Source organism: Penaeus chinensis, chromosome 30, assembly GCF_019202785.1.
Source record: "Penaeus chinensis breed Huanghai No. 1 chromosome 30, ASM1920278v2, whole genome shotgun sequence".
Lineage (NCBI taxonomy): Eukaryota > Metazoa > Arthropoda > Malacostraca > Decapoda > Penaeidae > Penaeus > Penaeus chinensis.
This window is the reverse complement of record NC_061848.1, coordinates 7734579-7753586: the sequence shown is the minus strand read 5'-3', so window position 1 is coordinate 7753586 and position 19008 is coordinate 7734579. Positions and strand designations below refer to the sequence as shown.

The window sequence follows — 19008 nt, the reverse complement described above, 5'->3', positions numbered from 1 at the left end:
AAAACTATAGAAACAAAAATTCATCACACTCACCAGTTCATCACACAAAACACTTATCTTGAATTTATATGAAAATATTCACAATCAAAACATATATATATATTCATATTTACATATAAATATAAATGCTCACAGATTCACACAACACACACACACACTCACACACTCATGAACACACTTACACACACATACTCACACAAATGATCTATAAAGCTTTAGTGACTTTTGTGGCCCTTAAAGAAAGAAAGAAAGAAAGAATAAGAAACTGCCATGTTCAAAAGGCTGCATTTAACCACATCAATCATAAGTGAGCAATGCCCCATTCTAAGCGATGAAATACTTTTAGCATAACACAGAAAAATCAACATTACACTGGCTTCTTACATCGACAGACCACTGACAAAAGTGACACATAGATTTCATGTTAGATCCCACGCTTAGGATTATGCACAAAGAGAAAACATTTAAATTTCTGCATGATGATCTATCCTGCCCTCCTTTTCTTGTAATTCTTGTCTTCCTAGATTTTACAATGCAATGCTTGTAATAATTTGAGCACAATGGCTTGAGTTAAATTTTTGAATAAGATATAGATCAAGAAATAGCATACTAGCCCAATGACATGTGTATAAGATTTTCCTATGCAGTTGTAAACCCTTTCTTTTATCATGGCATGAAATACAATACACCAAATTTCCTACAAAAAACAACTTCTTAGCAATACTGCTACTCCTTCTGTTATATATATATGTGTGTGTGGCAATATTAACTGAGTGTGAGGAACACTCTCAGAACAGTAAAACTAGCAAAGTTCACCGGCTCACTTTCACCTCATCCGCACACAGAATCCTGCACTTACTGAGAGAAAAAACAGGACACTTGTTATCAAAATAGAATTCTATGTGATTTAAAAAGAATAGTACAGATTTCACTTCTGGGAAAACGCTAAAAAGAAAAATCTATCGTCATGTCTTCCAATTCTTTCCCTCCATCACACTGCCACCTAGAGAGAGGTATGTATAAAGTTGATGAGAGTGAACATAGCACCACTATGACTCTATCATATCTATATATGGCAAAGGATGAATTTACAAAATGATTCCAGTCACGGTAGGAAGCAGATTTCAGTAAAGGAGTCTTCCAATCGATGCATTATGCAAATGATACAAGCAGAGCTGATGCTGAAGCAATGTGGGCAAATCTTTTACCTGCCTTACTTACACTATTCTCCCTTACTGGCAAATTTTGTAGGATATTAATGCTTGCACTCTGTCTTAACAAGAGGATATCAGCCTAGCATTGAGATTCCTTGGATAAAAATTCCTTAAACCTATATCAAAAAGTCTTCAAGCACTGGCAAAGCAAACATGCTTGGATTCTGCAACATGAAACTGGGTTATGTGCCTTTCACACAGCTTGAATGGAGAGAATGAAGATAAGAAAATCAAACATGCTATACAACAATTTCAAATACACATCAAGAACAGCTGATCTGTGTCTAGACACTAATCCATAAATCAATAATCATATTTACCTTTATCTTAACTCGGGACAATTGATGCTTTACATAATTTGACAAAAGTTGCCTTCCTGTTTTACTTCCTTTTCTAAGATGAAGTTAGGAAAAGATAGATAAATAAATAAATAAATAAAAAGTCTGAAAACCTAAACATTTCTCAATTATCTTCAGTGCCAATTATGATGGTGACAATAAAAAGGAGAAAGAAAGGAAACTGGTGTCATCATTGAGAGCAAAGCCACAATTAATGTTATGCTGTCAATGCTACTGTTACCATCACCATCATTATAATACTGATACATGATAACATGTAGTGTTAGTACACCTATCTACTGCTAGCATGGTAATATAATGCAAATATCAAAAAAAAATGAAAGACTAGAAGAAACAAAGGTGAGTATGACTTCATGAGGTTGTCATTTGTAACACCAATATCTTTAATGTATTTAAGACAATTAGTTGACTATATTCGATATCAAGCTTGTTAAAATTCCAACAAAATCATCTATGCCAGTCCCATACCTCTTCAAAAAACTGCAACTGTTTTTTATTCTATTTTTAAGAAAATACAATATCTCATGGCTTGGTAATGCAAAAAAGCTATAAGGAGCTTGATGCAGTCTACAATGTTTATTTCATGAACACACAATATTGTCATTAGAATTTTCCTTAGCTGTGAGAACATATACTATCGATGTATAGCATTCTACTTGTGAAAATTGACATTTAGTAAAATTGCAACTACCAAGTGAAATGTAATTTACAATTTGGATATATAAACCAAAATCTTCTTTCTCCAATGAAGAATGAGAAGACTAAAAAAAAAAAAAGGAAAAAAAAGAGAAAAAAAAAAGAGATGTCTGAATTAAATGCTGTGACTCTCTCTTTTGTGCCAAACATGAAAATGGACACAACCTTATGATTTCCATTGCCTAGTGTATTTATAGGTCAGTGAATATGGCAGAGTCTTGGAAATTGTTTCCTACTGACCACAAAAAGTGATTAGGATCTTGCTACCCTTCACGATAGCAAGGATTAAAGCTACTTATGCTGGTAATTTTGTTGTGACTTCTAGTTTGGCTCTGAGGTTAATGCTTTGTGGGCCAACTCTCAGTCCACAATATATGAAGATCTGGTCCATATTAACACAGTTCTGTTAAAATAGAGTATGTGTGTATATATATATATATACTTCTCTCTTTATATATATCTTGACTTTTTTCTTAAGAACAGCCAGAATTCTAGCATTCTACGAGGAGTCTGTCTTCTTTCACATCTACCGTCAGTCTCTATTGGTCCCCCACCCTTTATCCCCCCTACCCCCAAGTTCCAACAAGTAAGCTCTACTCTGCTCGATGATAACTATGGTAATGACACATTGACATAACACACAATTTGTTGAACATCAATCATGTAAAGTCTATCATAGAGTATGTAGTACTCTCATGCAAGGCAGAGCATGTTATAATGATCTAAAAAGGAACACTACAACATTCAGTTCTTGAACAACACATCTAATAGTCATCAAAACCTGCAACATCTTTCCATTTTTTTCCATCTCTCACCCAGGGAATAGTGCCTCCTGTTTTCTGAGGCAATGAACACACTGCGGTCACTGACACACAGGCACAAGTACATGTTTTCCCCACTTAGAGTCCGCTATTCCCGATTCCCAACTTGCCGCTGACAGTGACTCCCAGCCAGAACTCTAGGCCTTCGTTTAATCACCAGAGATGAGCCTCATTGTGTGGTAGCTTGACCACGCCGACGCCTCCCCCAAGCCGACGGTAGTTCATAGACCCACACAGCCGCCAGTGGTTTTGGTCTGGGTCATACACCTCAATCGTCTTCAGGTACGTCGTGCCATCAAAGCCTCCCACTGCATACAGCATTCCATTCACTACTGCTAAGCCAACCTGAGGGAGAGTTTTTGTCTTTCTATGTCAAACAGTATTTTTTCATCATAAATTTGTGTCCTCATTATTGTCATGCTAAAACAAACAAGGAAATTCATATCTCTCTATAATGAAAATACAACCATTCACATCATTTACACACTAGATAAACAGATTCTCTCACAACAAAAGTGAATATATTTCTATCATTATTACAATAAAAACTAACCTCAAGTACTAGATTTGCAACTAACAGATTCTCTCATAACAGAAAATGTGAATGACTTTTTCACTCAGTTAATAACAATAAGAATCATTAGACAAAATAAACAAGATCTCACTGCATGTAAGTAAACTTTTAAAATGTAAACTACACATAAAAAAAAGTCAGACCATCACAATATCACACCATCCACTGCCTGTAAATACAAATAAACAAATTATCTGAGAGAGAACATTCAAGCCCTATACTCACCCCACTGCGTCTAGAAGTCATGGCAACAATGGGACTCCACTGATTGGTGTGCGGGTTGTAGCGCTCAGCACTGGAGAGCTCTGTGCAGTCGTCTCTTCCCCCCACAGCATAGATCATGTTATTGTATACTGCGCAGCCTAGGTGTTTGCGGCGTGTGCTCATGGCTGGCATCATTACCCACTTGTTCAGTTTGGGGTCATATCTTTCCACTGAAAAGAGGTTGATCATTTATGTTATTCAATTCCCACTCACGACCAAGTTTTCATTTTTTGATCAGTTTACAAATTACTCTGCCACAAGGATCTAAAAGTGTAAAAAAAATCCCAAAATGCAGAAAAAGCAATTGAGTATTAAGTCTTAATGGAAGAGGGATTTTCTTTTGAGCTCACCTGTATTAAGAGGACTCTGGCCATCAGATCCCCCAACAGCATAAAGAAAGCCACCAAGGACAGCAACAGCCACTCCCAAGCGTCGAGTATTCATTGATGCAACCTTTGTCCAGCGGTTGCTTTGTGGGTCGTATCTGTTGGACCCAAAAGTGTATAGTTATGCACTGAATATGTATACACACACAAGTCTCACATGCACATACATCTACACACACACATGGGGGGAAAAAAAAAATCCAATGTAGACAACCATCCACTTGAAACAAAGAACTTCCTCCAGGATCTACTCAAACCACATCTTACCGCTCAACTACATTGAGGCAGGAGACCCCATCCTGTCCCCCTACAGCATATAGGTATCCATCTAAGACTGCCACGCCTACACTCGTTCGGCAGGTGCTAGTAGGTGCCACTTCACACAGCCATTGGTTAGTCTGAGGGTCATATCTGTTGGGGGATAAAGGAAGCAGTCTGGCTTATTTGGACGGCATTTGATGCTAACACTACTTTTACTTCATTATTATCGGTCACTTCAGGATTTGTATAGAAGAAATATAGGTTTTCTAAGTTCAGATCATCCCTTACCCATTCCCCTACAACACTGCAAAACACATAAAACTCAAAACAATACCCACCTTTCTACACTATTGAGGTAGGACTGTCCATCATGCCCTCCCACTGCATACAGCAAGTCCGAAAGCACCTGCCACGCCTACCCCACATCTCCGCTTGCTCATGGGGGCTACCATCCTCCACTCACAGGTCGTGGGCTCAAACCGCTCCACAGATGCTATTGCATCACCACTACACCAGCCCCCCACTGAGGAAGAAAAGGGTTTTTGAGTATCTTAGGAAGATGACATCCTCTGTAACACATGATCTTTAATTATTTTACCTGAAAACAATTAGAAAAAGTAAAAAAATAAATAAATATAAACATTATATATATATATATATATATATTATATAAATATACATGACATTTCTAGCTGATATATGGAAACTTGAAAATCACTGGAATGCTCCAAAACCTGAGTTATTCATAAATTCTATTCCCTGTATCCAAAACATTTTCTAGACCACCCTATCACACATAACCAAAGAACCAATGCTGTGTACCTGCAAAAAGGACTTCCCCCGTCTTGATGGGTTTTCGTGGCCTGGTGCGTGGACCCTGCATCAAGGGGCGTTCTTGGGGCAACAACAGGTAGTTCTTGGCCTCGTCTACTAGGTCTCGGCAGGCCTGGGGAGAGAAAAAGCATGAATTGCAGGTTTTTCCACAAAATTAATTCACTAACTGGATATACATGTACCAAAGGAGATACTAACATGCTCTGTGTGGAGATTTCATATTTTTCTAGATGAATCAATTTAATACACATACAAATACAAATACACATAACTACTCAAGATAATCTATTACAGTTGCAAATGATAAGAACCGGTAAACTGTACTTACTTCATCACTTTTTATGAGAAGATCAGACCCAACTGTTCCCACGAGGAATTTTGGACTAAGCAGAGGTAGACGGACATGTTCAAGAACCTGAAAATGGAAAAAAAACAGACAAACCACATGAACAAGGATCTTCAAAAAAAAATCTCACAAAGCCAAACTTTATGCAAATCTTACATGCAACTCTTTTTTTTTTTTCAAATTATTCAATGCATTTCATAATTCAACAACAAAAAACAATAAATCAAAATGTATACAGCAAAACAACCTGAACAAACAAGTATAAAACTGACCTGAGCCAGATAAGGTCTTCTCTCCGTAACATTATATTTGACCCAGGCCATGACAGCACTAAAAACTTGCTCCTCCGATCTGACATTTAGCTCGTCACTTGAAATGATGTCCATTAGCTGATTCACGGGAAGTTCCATGAACTCCTCACTCTCCATTACCTTTGGAAAATTATGTGTTGTTAAGTTCTATTAACATCATCAAAGCTTACAGAGATGGGAGATAGATAGATACTTGACAAAAAGTGGAAAATGAAATAAACAAACAGACACAGAGGCAACCAGACAGAAAGTATATTAATGAGAATCGGTAAACGTTCAAAAGCAGATATACAGGAAGACATGTGGACAGAGAGACAGGGTGAGCAGATTAAGTTTTGAATAAAAAGATATAATAACCTACTAACAAACAGCTAGACAGCTAAAGTGGCAGGTATATGAACTGCTTAGAGAGAAGAAAATGACACAAGGGCAGATAGAAGGAAACAATCAAACAGAGAAATACCTTTATCTTTTTAAGTCAACAGATGAAGAAACAGATAGACTGACAATTAGGTAGATAAACAGGAAGGCAGGCAATAAAACAAAAAAAAAGATAGAAAGAAAGAAAGAAAGAAAGAAAGAAAGAAAGAAAGAAAGAAAGAAAGAAAGAAAGAAAGAAAGAAAAAAAGAAAGAAAGAAAAAAAGAAAGAAAGAAAGAAAGAAAGAAAGAAAGAAAGAAAGAAAGAAAGAAAGAAAGAAAGAAAGAAAGAAAGAAAGAAAGAAAGAAAGAAAGAAAGAAAGAAAAGAAAGAAAGAAAAAAAGAAAGAAAGAAAAAAAGAAAGAAAGAAAGAAAAGAAAGAAAGAAAGAAAGAAAGAAAGAAAACAACAACTGCAATCAAACAGATAAACAGATGGAAACACAGACAGACAGGCAGATAAATAGGTATATAGATAATCATATTAACATACAGAAAAGGAAAAACAGACTCAAACACAGACATATCGATAGAGCAATGAAGAAACATAATAAAATGATGATGATAGGTAGATAGACAGGTTATGGACCTGAGAAAAACAGATGCAGATTATATAAAGCTATGTTTGCATATCACTTCCTATACATAATAATAATAAATATAAACAATAATAACATTAACTTCACAACTCTTACCTCCTGGAAATTATGCTGGGTGAACTTATCGGCAATGCGCAGCAGGTCACGGCAGGAATGGGTGTCGGCGAAGGCTCTGATACCCAGGCAGTTTGAGGGGTGCAACTGCTGTTTCAGGAACTCACAGCACACATCCTGGATCTCCTGCATCTGAAGCAGGCAGGCTGGGAATAAAAGAAAGAGATTGGTTAGCACGTGAATAATCTTGGCATCTTTATTAAGAGCAACTATACTCATTCGGTTTGGTATTCTTTGAAGTGTTTGTTGGATAAAAATTCAGAAAAAGTAAGGATCAGATTGAATACTTTCTACAGGGAAGGTGCGTTACTGACATTTCAATCCTTACTGTAATTATGAACAAGAATATTAACACTAATTTAAAGCATCTGTGGAATCATTCTTTCTTCTTCAAACCTGGTTCTAACATCTGTATTGATCATCAACCTGTTCTATTGCATGCAAAGTATTTGACAAATTACATACTGGTTGGCCAATTAGAAATTCTAGACACAGCTATTTATGTCAATAATATAAAAACAATGACTCCAGACTAATGATTCTGAAAATTCTGTGCCCTCAAAATTTTGCACTTGCTTGACTGTGATGCTATCAATGCCTATATGTATTCAACTATGGACCAGCTCATGGCATAGATTAAAAATTTAGACTTGGGAAGCAAGCATGGACCCACCGAGTCATAGCAGAGACTTAATCAGAGGCTCAGTCAAATGATATTCACATCATGCAAATTAGATGACACTCTGATGATATTCATATCAATTGAATTAGTTATCAGTCTCATGACTAGAGTCACTTCAATCTTACCTGCTGGGAGAAGGGTCTGCACATTGGATTCCTCTATGGTGATCTCTGAAGTGTAGCAAAAATTAACTAGGAGGTCTACGGCATGCTCGTCTATGTCCCGGATCGGCACCTCTGTTTGTCTCGCTTCGAGGAGTTCCGAGGTGAACATGGCGTGGAAATAGGGGCTGCATGCTGATAAGATTACTCTGGAAGGATATATTGAAAAATGAGTTTATTCATTGATAACAAAAGAAAAATTAAAGATAGTGCATATTCATCAGACATAACTAGTAAACAGATATAACTAGTAAAAAAAATAGCATACATAAATAGTATATCAGTAAGGACTCTATCCATAACATTGCTACCAAAAACACACATTAATTCAAGTAACATACTCAAAAGACCTTATTCTAGGTCCTGTAGAGAGAGAGAAAAAAAAAAGAAAGCACAAACCTGTGAGCAAAAATCTTCCTTGCGCCAACAATCAACACAACGTCACACAGCTCCCTCCTCTTCTGCAGCATGTTGATGTTTGCCAGCGCCAGCTTGGGATGCTTGTCTGAGGCATAGGGGAGCCCCGTGGGTGAGGGGGGTCCCCGAAGGGACGTCTCCCCAGCAACTGCCACCCCCTCATCTCCCCCCGCCACCCGCACAACTGTCTGTCCTACACGAAGATTCATCATTGTTTCAGTCGGACCTTCCATACTGTGGAGGAAGGAGAAGAGGAAGCAGGGTGAGTTTCACATGTTAAAGGAGTTATTCTCAGACAATAGTAAATATAAATATGTGAAAAAAAATTATGAAAATAAAACATAGGGGAAACAAAATCATTCCTCCAAAATAAAAAAGACAACAATGAAAACAAACACAGAGTTAAAACTCAAGCAAAATATACCACAGACCAAATAATGAAAATAACAGTGTTTCATTAACAAGCCAAAAAGGTCACTCCTATTAAAGTCACATTCAGTTTTATCACCACCTGGCACTGCAATTTTTCATACCATTTATAGATAAACCTGAACTTAGGGAAACCAGCTGGCATGAGCTCCCTTGCCTATAATTAGCCTACAGATTACATACAATCTGGACCCAATCCAACACTGATTAATTCAATGTGCTTGAGTGTTTTTCCTCTTACATTAAATTGATTTTGTTTATTTTAAGTGAGTAGCTTAGGCCTACGACATTTTGTTACACTATAAAGATAATGACTTAGATTTACAGATCTTATAGAAAAATTTTTTTATTCTATGGCAGGTCAAAATATCTTGATGAAGAATCTGAATTACCAATGACAAATAAGATTTAAACCTCAAAAGTACTTCATAATCTTAGGAATAGTCTATATAATAAATGCTTGCCTTGAAAATCCACTTTCTTCTAAACTACCTCTATACTTATTCATACACAGTAAAATGTGCGACCAAGCAAACCTTTGCCTGATGACCTGGTTGTATATTCCTCCAGATAAATGAGCATGATAAAGTCAAAATGAGACTAAACACACTACATCATGTGGAAAAAAACAACAATGTGAAGAAACATGAAAGGCTCCATCACACTATCACTTTTTCTGTCAATTTTTGTGTTTTCACTTGAATTTAAGGCTTTCTGCCTGTATCACATGCGAACAGAACACCTCCCAGATGAAGACGGTTGCGACAATTTCAGGCTGACTAATTTCTGTCTTGATCTTGTGCTACAGAGGATCTATATATCTAGAATATTTTATTGATAAATTAGATAGAATAATTTAGTGTAAACACAAGATAATATTCTAGAATATTCCTAAATACAATATACAAAATCATATCTCTTGAAAATAATGTGATACGTATGAGAATGCTCAGAGAAATCCCAGGACCTTGTTTGGATGGTGCTATATTTATTAACATGGGCACTATGTTTGCTGCCTTGGGAGTGTGACAGGGTCAGACCATTTGCATTCAGAAAGTTCTTACAGAAACCCAAACCTCGACGGAAAATATCCTAGCGTGATAGGGCCCTAGTAGCCACCTCTCTTTTTTTTTCTTTTCTCTTCTCTTCTTCATTGTGATACAAGTCTTATCACATAATTTATCAGTAATCATTCAGTAAAATTTCAAAAAGCAAGAAAAAGGTCTTCTAGATAATATATATACAGCCTATATGCTAATACTTACTGACTGACCTACACAAGGAGTAAATGGAATAGTTTTAGAAGATAATAATAACTGCCAATAATGATTCCAGATATGCTAATAACTGTGGGGCTAATACACACAATTTTTCTTTTCCAAACAAATTTCCTGCCTCTTTTTCTTTAATCTTACCTACATATTTCCACTGAGGCTTCATGAAAGGATTCAATTCTCGCAGACTGGAATACATATAAAAATGATTTACTGAAACACCTGCACTATGATTTATGATCGTCTAAAAGTCTTTCATTCCCAAAATTAATATTTCTCCTGAAGGCATGGAAAAGGGGATTACAATATTACTTATGCTAAAAATGTCTGCTTACAAAGTAACTGCACACCTAACACAGACTTTGTATTTTAAAATCTAATATATCAAAGATCCCTCAAAAAAGTGAACTCTCATAATGGTACAATGGTTTAACAAGCACAGTTAAAAAACGATAATCTGGCTAAGTATTTATAAATATACAAATAAATAAATAAATAAATAGATAAATAAATAAATAAATAAATATATATATTTACATATATATTTACATATATAATATATATATATATATATATATAAACACACACACACACAACCTCTCCCCCCCACACACACACAAAAAAAAATATATATGTATGTATGTATGTATGTGTATGTGTATGTGTATGTGTATGTGTATGTGTATGTGTATGTGTATGCGCATGTGTATGTGTATGTGTATGTGTATGTGTATGTGTATGTGTATGTATATGTATATGTATATGTATATGTATATGTATATGTAATATATGTATGTGTATGTGTATGTGTATGTGTATGTGTATGTGTATGTGTATGTGTATGTATGTATGTATGTGTGTGTGTGTGTGTGTGTGTATGTGTGTGTGTGTGTGTGTGTGTGTGTGTGTGTGTGTGTGTGTGTGTGTGTGTGTGTGTGTGTGTGTGTGTGTGTGTGTGTGTGTGTCTATATATGTGTGTGTGTGTGTGTCTATATATATGTGTATATGTGTGTGTGTCTATATATATATATATATATATATATATATATATATATATATATATGTGTATATGTGTGTGTGTGTGTGTGTGTGTGTGTGTGTGTGTGTGTGTGTGTGTGTGTGTGTGTGTGTGTGTGTGTGTGTGTGTGTGTGTGTGTGTGTGTGTGTGTGTACGACACAAACAAACAGACAAATAGTAAACATTATATACATATATACATACAAACATACATATAATCTTTGCTTTCTTCCTTTTTTTCCTTTTTTTTCTTACCATAAATCAATCACTTCTAGATTTGTCCCTGGTAAAATATTCCTACAAAACCCTAGTATATTACATGACCAGAATGAGTTATAAAACTTAAAATATATAAAAATGCACTATCAAAAAGCTTTTCCTTCCAACACACTAACAAACATGTTTATCCATCTTACACATCAACAAACTTCTTTAAAAAATATATAATCTAATATTGCAAATAATCAAATCATAGCTAAAGACTTTCCAACAGTAACTTACATTCTACTTAACTTACATACCATCCTTAATTTCACTTTATCTATATACCAAGCTCTTGTATTACTTTAGCTTCCTCTCAAATACTTCTTTGAAAAAAAAAAATCCTTATCAAGCTAAACACACGCAGCTAAAAAGTTGGCATACAATGAATAATAAATAAATAATCCCTGTAACTGTTGCAGTCGATGTAATTGCAATCAACACTTCTGCAAAACATATAAAAAAAACAATATATAATCTATCCAGACTCAGCTTAGTCTGGTTTCTTATTAGATAAATTCACCAGAGAGATCAATTATCAATGATCATGGTGATTAGTGGTAGGTTACATTAATCAAAGCTTTTCTTGTCCAATTAATCAAATAACTTGTTTCTATATTTAATGAAAAATAGTCTAAGAATTTAATGGTTATAAAGTTCTCACAGTTTGACTTCTACTGACACTGTAGGATTTAAGTACTTAGTTATTACATTTCTATATCATTCCTTATGCATTAATCGGTTGATTTGATAGATGTAGATAATTTTATCTGCGTCCTAGGGATTAAAACAAATAAAATAAACTGAATTCATTTGTTCTGACATGACGCTCATTACCTTTTGTATTTATCATAGGAAAGTATATAAGTAATTCTATTTATCGAATTTATCGAGCTTACGTGCCCTTTAATACAGCATATTGCTAATTAAAAATGATCTCCATCAAAACGTTCCATTACTTGGAAATTTATTAGTAATTTGACGCAAGAAGTTCAGAAGTCACTTACGTTTCAATATCTACTCCCTCTTTTCTGCACTAAATTCCCTTCCCTTGGGATAAATAGCACTCACCTATAGTAGGAGAGCCGCCCACATTGACTCTGTTCATCACATAATGGCGCTCGGAGAATTCGCTACGCCAGAAATAAGCAAATTACAGTCGGACTTATTTTGACTCTGAACTTTTAGGAAACAGGAGAAAACATCAACACGGTGAAGATGCGCATATTTTTGGAAATATGTCTCTAGCTTAAAAGGGAGTATATTCTTTGGTTTTTATATTTTTACGGAGGATTTATTAAATTTAGGTGAAAATATTACTCATGTTTTTAATTTGATCATACTATTTATTTATTTTATGCCAAAAAGATGTGTAAGTTTAGAAGAATCCACTTTATCCTGTGATTGGTTGGTTGCTTCGTCTCTTAGCCAATCACAGGAAAGGTGTATCTAGTCTTGTCCAATCACAGGGCAGATTGAACTAGCAGACGACTTTTTGCCTCTTGTCTCAATCCTCTAAAGGTTAAAGCTGTATGTTAGTTTAATTAGCGCAAAATCACTTTATCAGTATATGTGTATCTCATGATATATTTTTCTTATCACTTCTTATTTTTAACGTATCTATCATCTTAGTTTATCACAATTTTTTGTCAATAATTCATCGTTTTGATATAGTAAAATGAAATCGAACACGTAACTTTGACTTCGACTTGCAGCACTAATAGTGAACATCGCAGAATTTTAAGTAAATAAAATTTATTTATTAACGTACTTTTAAGCGAAAGTGGATAAAATAATTGATACAAGGAAGGTTTCCAACCGCCCCATATATCATCCCTCGAATAGATAACGATATAAACCCATATTTAAGTCTATTTCAACCTATGTGAGTTTGACTTACATTTATTTATATTTATTATTTATTTATCATTATTTTGAAGTGAAACAATTTTTAGATTAATGAATATATCAAAGGTAATCATAAAAGTGCAGCTAACATAGAATAGAAGGGAATTAGAGGTTGGAAAATAATAACATTGATTGTGTTAATAACTGTGTCAATAATTGTATATCTAAATTCAGATTAGATATTTTAAAATCTGTCTTTTCACTTTATTTAATCTAGATTTTAAGACATCTAATTGCACATGCCTTTGTTAGAACACATATTTTGGAGGACATGATATCACTTGATTCTTTCCTATTGTGAATATTTACGTGAGGCGCTAACCAAAAACTTTTTATTTACACGACAGGATGAATGAAATGGAAATACAAATTTGAGTTTCATGGTTTCCTTTTTCTTCTTCTTCTTCTTCTTCTTCTTCTTCTGCCATTTCTTCTTCTACATTTTCTTCTTCTTCTTCTTCTGCCATTCCTTCTACCTTTTCTTCTTGCTTTTCTTCCTTTTCCTTTTCTATGTCTCTCATTTCTCCTTTTTTCTTTTCTTCATTTCCTTATCTTCTTTCTTTTCTTCTTCTACCTTTCCTTTTTCATCATCTTCATCATCACTTTCTTCTTCTCTTTCTATTTCTTCTTACTAAGCATGACATCCAAGTAAAAGAATGAATTGGAAAACTGAGATTTTTTTTTTTTCAATTTCATACAAACAAAGACTTTCAAAGTAATTTCTTTCTAAAGAATAATAATAATTTTTTTTTTTTTTTTAAATAATGGAATGGTGGATATCTTACAAATGCAAGCATACATATTTAAAAATTCTCGTAGTAATAAATTTTTTTTTCTGATTTTCACGTAAACGAATACATTATAAGAAAAAACTTTTTAATTCCACAGAATGGGTGACTCAGCCGCAGCCTCCCTCTTAGCTGAGAGTACGTCTCTCGCGCAAAGCACACTGGAGCGCGCAACCCTCACTCGCCAGTCACGCTCGACTAACCACACCACAAGGTACAAGGTCTTGTAGGTTGTTTGTGGTTGATGATTATGAAGAGAGTTGTAGATTGTTATATAACAGAGTGGTTTTGTATGGTATTCCTTATTTTAGGTTGAATAGCATTGTAAAACATGTAATATTGCTCTAGATTATTTTTTTTTAATTCATAAGACTCTGAATTATTTGCTTCTTCCTTTCGGTGAATATTTATTTGCATAAAGCAGTTAGTTGTAGTTCATTACACACCTTTCTCTAATTTCTAATCAGTCTATTATATATTTTTTCCGATCGTAGCACCGACAGAGAAGCCACCCCAAAACGGAGTGAGGCGAACCATGGAGAGAGCGGATTCTTCTGGGGTCTCGTGGTGGTGCTCCTGATCTTAGCGTCGGGGAACCTCCTCCTCACCTTCTTTGCTATGGGGGTTCTTCGGCTTGGCTACGGCATGGAGAGCATTGAAATCTTGCCTGATACGAGGCGAGTGAAATGTCTTTTTTTTATGTTTTTGAGGAATGGGATGTTGTTTTGTCTGTACTAATTTAAAGTCTTTAAATTTTCTTTGCATTATTCTGAAAAAAATATTCATGAAATTCAAAGCAGTAGGTTTTTAGAAATATTTTATCTTTCCTATTTACTGTTTTCTCATGCTTTGAATGAGTGCCTTGTTTAAAAGATCATGAATGAATCTATCACACTATTAAGAATTAAGAAAAAAAAAATAGAAAGGCTTTCCACTAATACATTAAATCTCCTTATAGAGCAACGAAGTTCTACGGTCGTGCAGATCTGGGCAACGTGTATAAGAAGGATGGCATTATATATGGCTATGCTGATGTTCCCTTCTCAATCCAGGGGGATAATAGCAAGGTCTGTGATATGTACATAGGACTATAATACTTTAGAAATATTAGAAGGTTTATTATTGTTATGTTGAAGGAGTTTAAAGTAGTTAGTCTAAGCTATTTTAGGAAATATTTAATATAAAATGCCATGATAAATGTGAAGAATAATATGAACTTTATTGTCGTATTTAAAATATTCTGATTGTGATTTTTTACTTCCTTTCTTTTTTTTTATTAGGTGTCACTTAGTCTGAGGACCTCTTCAGCACCTCCATCTTTAGACGTTGGACCCGACGAAACTGAGATTAAAAGTGTTGAAAGTTTTCAGGTAAGACTGCACTTGTCAAGCTCTGTTTTGATCTTTTTTTTCTTTCTTTTTTTTTAAGCAAGGAGGTTTGAGCAAAAACTTTAAACACTAAGACAGAAATGTGCATATACCAGTTTGTAGCAGATAAATATATACAGAGAACATGTATTTAGAGTTAGGTTTTTTTTTTTTTTTACATATCTAATAAACTATTATTTTTTCTTCCTTTTTCACCTTTTAGGTAATTGACCCAGATTCTGGCAACACAGTCTTCTCCACCGATTACCCCAACTTTGGACTTCCACAAGGCGTCAGAAATCTAAATGTGGTGAGAAGCACAGCTGCGCGTGTCACAAGTCCTACCTCGTCTGACCTGAAGATTCGTTCAGGCTCTACTGTAGGTTTAGTTTATTGATTTATTTGTTTATTTGTCCTTTTTTTTTTTTGTATTCTAAGATTTTTTTTTATGATTAAATTAGGTGCTTATTGATTTTCATAATAACACACTGCTACTAGTGATGACATGCATGTACAAGCCATGCTCTCTGTGATTTTAGTATATTTATTGCATTTATATATAGATGGTTCTACTAGTGTTTAGTTACCAAGGAATCAATTATGAGTGCTAGTTATCTCATTTGTCTACCCTCTTCCTTGATTTTCAGAAAAGTTATTTATTATTTATTGTTACTGGTATAGTCAGAAATATTATAATAATGATGATTTAAGTAATAATTATAACAATAATGATAATAATAACAGAAACACTTTCTCTCATAATGTTCCTTTCCCTCCCCCCAGATTCGCCTGAAGGGCAATGAAGGAATGTCATTCGATGCCAAAAAACTCACATGGTCTGCGGATCAAGACATTTATCTGAAGAGCATCAATGGGTCCATCCTTCTGGACGCTGGAGCTGGATATATGGTTGACGTCAACACTCTACCTCTGGCGGGTGATGTGGATGATGAGAATGGCCGCGGCCAATACAAGCTGTGTATGTGTAAGCCCCAAGGTCAGCTTTTCCGTGTCCCTGTGCCAGTCAATAACAACAAGCGCACCTCTGCTATTAACTGCGCTAGTTTTACTAATCCTTGCACTGGAATGCATATGTAGGGAGAATATGTGAGAGATATCTATCACTCTTTCATCATTTACATAATGCTCTCTCTTTCTTTCTATTCCCTTTCTCTTATCTGCCCTCTCCTCTGTCCCTCTCCCTTTATCTCTCTCCCTCTTTTCCTACTTCCCTCTCTCCCTCACTCCCTTCTCTCCCTCTCCTTCTCCCACCCCTTCTCCCACCCCTTCTCCCACCCCTTCTCCCACCCCTTCTCCCTCTTTCTCTCCTTTCCAGTCGAGTAACTGGGCTTGTGAACCATATCAAATTAAATTATTGAAATTATTATGTATAACCAAAACTGATAATTTTTCATAAGCCCCAGATCAGTGAGATGTATTCCTACCATGCAGAATTGAAATATAAAACTGTTATACTCTTGTCCTCTAAATCTAGGATTAAGTATAAAAAAGTGAGATTTTAAAAAATATATGTTGTGCTGTAGATTTAGTTTATATATTCATGTTGCTGAAAGAAGACATATTTCTAAACCATATCAATTTATTGGAATCTTTAATTTTTGATATCTAAAAAAATGTAACCCAAATGCACAAAACTAATTCTATCAGGGTTAAGTATGTTAATAATTATTGTACTACTACATAATCAATATTTTTTTCAACTAGTCATGGGATTCTAGTCAATGATAATCAGGGCTGTCCAAACTTTTGGTTGCATATACATGTATTGTTTATATAGAGAAAAATAATATAAGAATATCCACAGTTTAAGAGGATATGGCCATGATTATAATTGCAATACCTGCAGAAATATTTTCAGTTAGAAGATCTATATGTGTTAACTTGTAGGTCATTTTTTTTTCTTTTTGGTATAATAAATATGAATTGGCTGTAATGTACAAATGTACAAAGTTGATTGAGTGTTGGATGCATGTTGGAGAGCCCTGATTGTGTAATTGTGCCTGTTTGCAATCCTTACAATCTGTTGTTTAGAATTAAGATAAATCAAACAATACTTTATGTTATTCACAGTGAACATATCAGACCAAAAAATCAATGGTATATTTAAATTAAGTCTGTATCATATACACAGAATACATTTACCATCAGTGGCACAGCCAGAGGAGAGGGGGCACACAGGGAGAACATGCTGCCCTCTAAAAAATATGTGAATTGTTTATTTAATACTCAGCTTTGAACAGTTTATTAATGACATCTGTAAGGTAAACAGCTCAGGCATATATATGTTGGAGAGAGGCATCATAGCCCCTCTTTCTTTGAAAGCTCTGGGAGCCCAAACCATTTTCCATCACAGATCACTCTCCCCCTTTCCTAAAATCCTGGCAATACCGTTATATATAAAAATATGCATGTGCACAAATATATATATATATATATATATATATATATATATATATATATATATATATATATATATGTGTGTGTGTGTCTATATATATACATATGTATATATTTTATATATACATATACTTATCTACATATATACTTATATACATATACATACACAACTTTTTTGCCCAAGCTGGCTTCTTGGTTAGTTTATAGTTAATTTATGTATAGCATATTATTTTCTGAAATAAGTATTAAGTGCTTTATTTTATTTGTTTATTTTTTTCTAATATATGCAGCAATTTTATATATTTATGTCTTCCCAAATTGCAGCTTCTTTTGTTCAAATGTTGGTGCTGCTTTAATTGTTTCTCCTGTATGTCTTTCCATTTTATAGTATATTATTTCCACATATCTACAAAATCAGTATATGGATGGTTGTATAGAATACTTTTACCTAACTCAATAATGGTGGGAAAATTTTCTGATAAAGTCAGGCAAGGAAGGTGTTTACGTATACACACAGAACCATATCTGAGAAAGTATCTAGCATGGACAAGATAAAGACTTTTGGCGAGATAAGACGCCATCCTTCGTCTGTGAATATTTTCCTCAACATGGTATGACATCAGCCATCACTAGTGGGTTAATGGCAGCTTATGTTGAGGTCCTGCTTTATATTTTTTATTAATTTATTTATTTTCTGAATATATCATTTGGTTTATGATAAGAAAGATGAACTGTATATTATTTATTTCCCCTGAATTTATCATGTAAGTTTGTTGTCAGAAAATATCTACAGTAAAAATTATATCTGCATTTCATAAACCAAAGAGTGAATGTGCATAATAATAATGACAAAATCAATTTATAGATCTGTATAAATTGAATGTTCTAACTTCTGAAAGTTCAAATTTTGGTTCAACAAGTGTCGAAATGGCTTTACAAAATATTTATTTATGTTGCTATTGTTGTGTTTTCGTTTGTTTGATATTCTAGTCATATGCTTCCAAAAGATGCTGACTGCATTTGTTTTTACATCCATGTTGTTAAATAAATCTAGTAATACTTTGTTTGTTTGTTTGTTTTGTATATACCC

The 19008-nt window shown here is 34.5% G+C and overlaps 2 protein-coding genes across 3 annotated transcripts; one reads left to right on the top strand and one right to left on the bottom strand.

Moving 5' to 3' along the window:
- LOC125041453 (kelch-like protein diablo) lies at positions 1 to 12641 on the bottom strand. The gene is given in 13 exon segments (XM_047636427.1): positions 1 to 3435; positions 3890 to 4098; positions 4279 to 4412; positions 4582 to 4725; positions 4914 to 4981; positions 4983 to 5098; positions 5398 to 5521; positions 5738 to 5824; positions 6028 to 6186; positions 7178 to 7341; positions 8003 to 8187; positions 8438 to 8689; positions 12509 to 12641. Coding segments are annotated over 12 exon segments (1833 nt in total). The 5' UTR covers position 8689; positions 12509 to 12641; the 3' UTR covers positions 1 to 3243.
- Positions 12642 to 13115: 474 nt separating this feature from the next.
- Positions 13116 to 18982, top strand: LOC125041383 (beta-sarcoglycan-like). Of its 2 annotated transcripts, none has more exons than XM_047636285.1 (7): positions 13116 to 13181; positions 14234 to 14347; positions 14628 to 14810; positions 15092 to 15200; positions 15414 to 15503; positions 15724 to 15879; positions 16284 to 18982. In XM_047636285.1, exons 2-7 carry the CDS (start codon positions 14235 to 14237, stop codon positions 16596 to 16598), a joined length of 966 nt encoding a protein of 321 aa, XP_047492241.1. In that variant the 5' UTR covers positions 13116 to 13181; position 14234; the 3' UTR covers positions 16599 to 18982. The 2 variants fall into 2 exon arrangements, with proteins under 2 accessions (XP_047492241.1, XP_047492242.1); XM_047636286.1 differs by lacking the exon at positions 13116 to 13181 and adding an exon at positions 13198 to 13322.
- Positions 18983 to 19008: the final 26 nt, after the last annotated feature.

What these genes read in the sequence shown, in the direction of transcription:
- LOC125041383 (XM_047636285.1), top strand. Translation starts at nt 14,235, where the DNA reads ATGGGTGACTCAGCCGCAGCCTCCCTCTTAGCTGAGAGTACGTCTCTC. An exon ending in TCGACTAACCACACCACAAG is followed by an intron (nt 14,348 to 14,627) that starts GTACAAGGTCTT and finishes TTCCGATCGTAG; the next exon opens with CACCGACAGAGAAGCCACCC. An exon ending in GAAATCTTGCCTGATACGAG is followed by an intron (nt 14,811 to 15,091) that starts GCGAGTGAAATG and finishes ATCTCCTTATAG; the next exon opens with AGCAACGAAGTTCTACGGTC.